At 31.9% G+C, this 950-nt stretch overlaps 1 protein-coding gene across 3 annotated transcripts in view; it reads left to right on the top strand.

Moving 5' to 3' along the window:
• The window catches only part of RPF2 (ribosome production factor 2 homolog), a 40,146-nt gene that overhangs the window by 23,294 nt on the left and 15,902 nt on the right, over positions 1 to 950 (top strand). For all 3 annotated transcript variants that reach the window (XM_019646369.1, XM_019646371.1, XM_019646370.1), the window contains one exon: positions 815 to 917. In XM_019646369.1, the coding sequence (XP_019501914.1) occupies positions 815 to 917 (103 nt within the window). The remainder of the gene's footprint in view (positions 1 to 814; positions 918 to 950) is intronic.

Genomic DNA, 950 nt, shown 5'->3' with positions numbered 1-950 from the left:
TGTAATGGCTATGTACGATGTCAGAGAGGTAGTAGAACTTGTTGGGGTTATCACTTTGTGAGGGGTATAAATGTCTAATCATTGTGTTGTTTTGTACACCTGAAACTAAGAATTAAATTTAAAAAACTGAAAAAAGTAAAAGGAAACTTTGTTTCTACCTTAAGTGAAAAGTAGTATATAGTAAAATAAATAATACGTATCAAATTATATCTGCCTGTATATAATCTAAAATCATCTCATGTGCCACCAGTGATGTGATTATTACACTGTGGGAAAACAGCTTGGTCACTGATCTTAATGGTTTTCTTCTGGTTTTAACAATTTAGTTTGTCTTCCTTTGCTCATGTAATTGAGATTTCTTTTTAGGAATTTTTTGTATGTTGGCCATAAAACAAAGGCTAGTTTGATTTAATAGTCAAAGTTTGAACAGCCAATTTTATAGAAATTTACCATTTTAACCTACCTGCTTTTAGTAGATTAAAATTTTATGCCTTGATTTACATTTTTGAAAAAGTTAATATCCGTGGTAAATATGGTCCAGTTCTCTGCTGAGCATTGGATTAGAGGGAGAATTTCAAAACTGAAAAATTAAAATGTCTCAGTGAACTAAACAGAAAATAAAGTCATGAGATTAGTAGGGAATCAGATGGGACAGTCAGGCATTTTTCAGAGATTAGTTTGGTGCTACTTACCTTATCTTTTTAGATAAGTATTGGTTCAAAAGGGAACATTTAGAATGTAGCTCTTCGTAACTGAAATTTAAAAGCTTGCTTGTATTTTTTTTTTATTTTAACAATCTAACATGTGCTTTTAGATTTCTTCAGAGGCCCCACGGTAACAAATATTCGCCTGGCTGGTTTAGAGTATGTTCTGCACTTCACTGCACTGAATGGGAAGATTTACTTTCGAAGCTACAAGTAAGTACATTTCTTAGCATGTTTTTGTTAATC

Source organism: Hipposideros armiger, unplaced genomic scaffold (genome assembly GCF_001890085.2).
Source record: "Hipposideros armiger isolate ML-2016 unplaced genomic scaffold, ASM189008v1 scaffold_101, whole genome shotgun sequence".
In the NCBI taxonomy this organism is placed as follows: domain Eukaryota; kingdom Metazoa; phylum Chordata; class Mammalia; order Chiroptera; family Hipposideridae; genus Hipposideros; species Hipposideros armiger.
The sequence above is the reverse complement of the archived record's forward strand: the minus strand, read 5'-3'. Positions and strand labels throughout refer to the sequence as shown.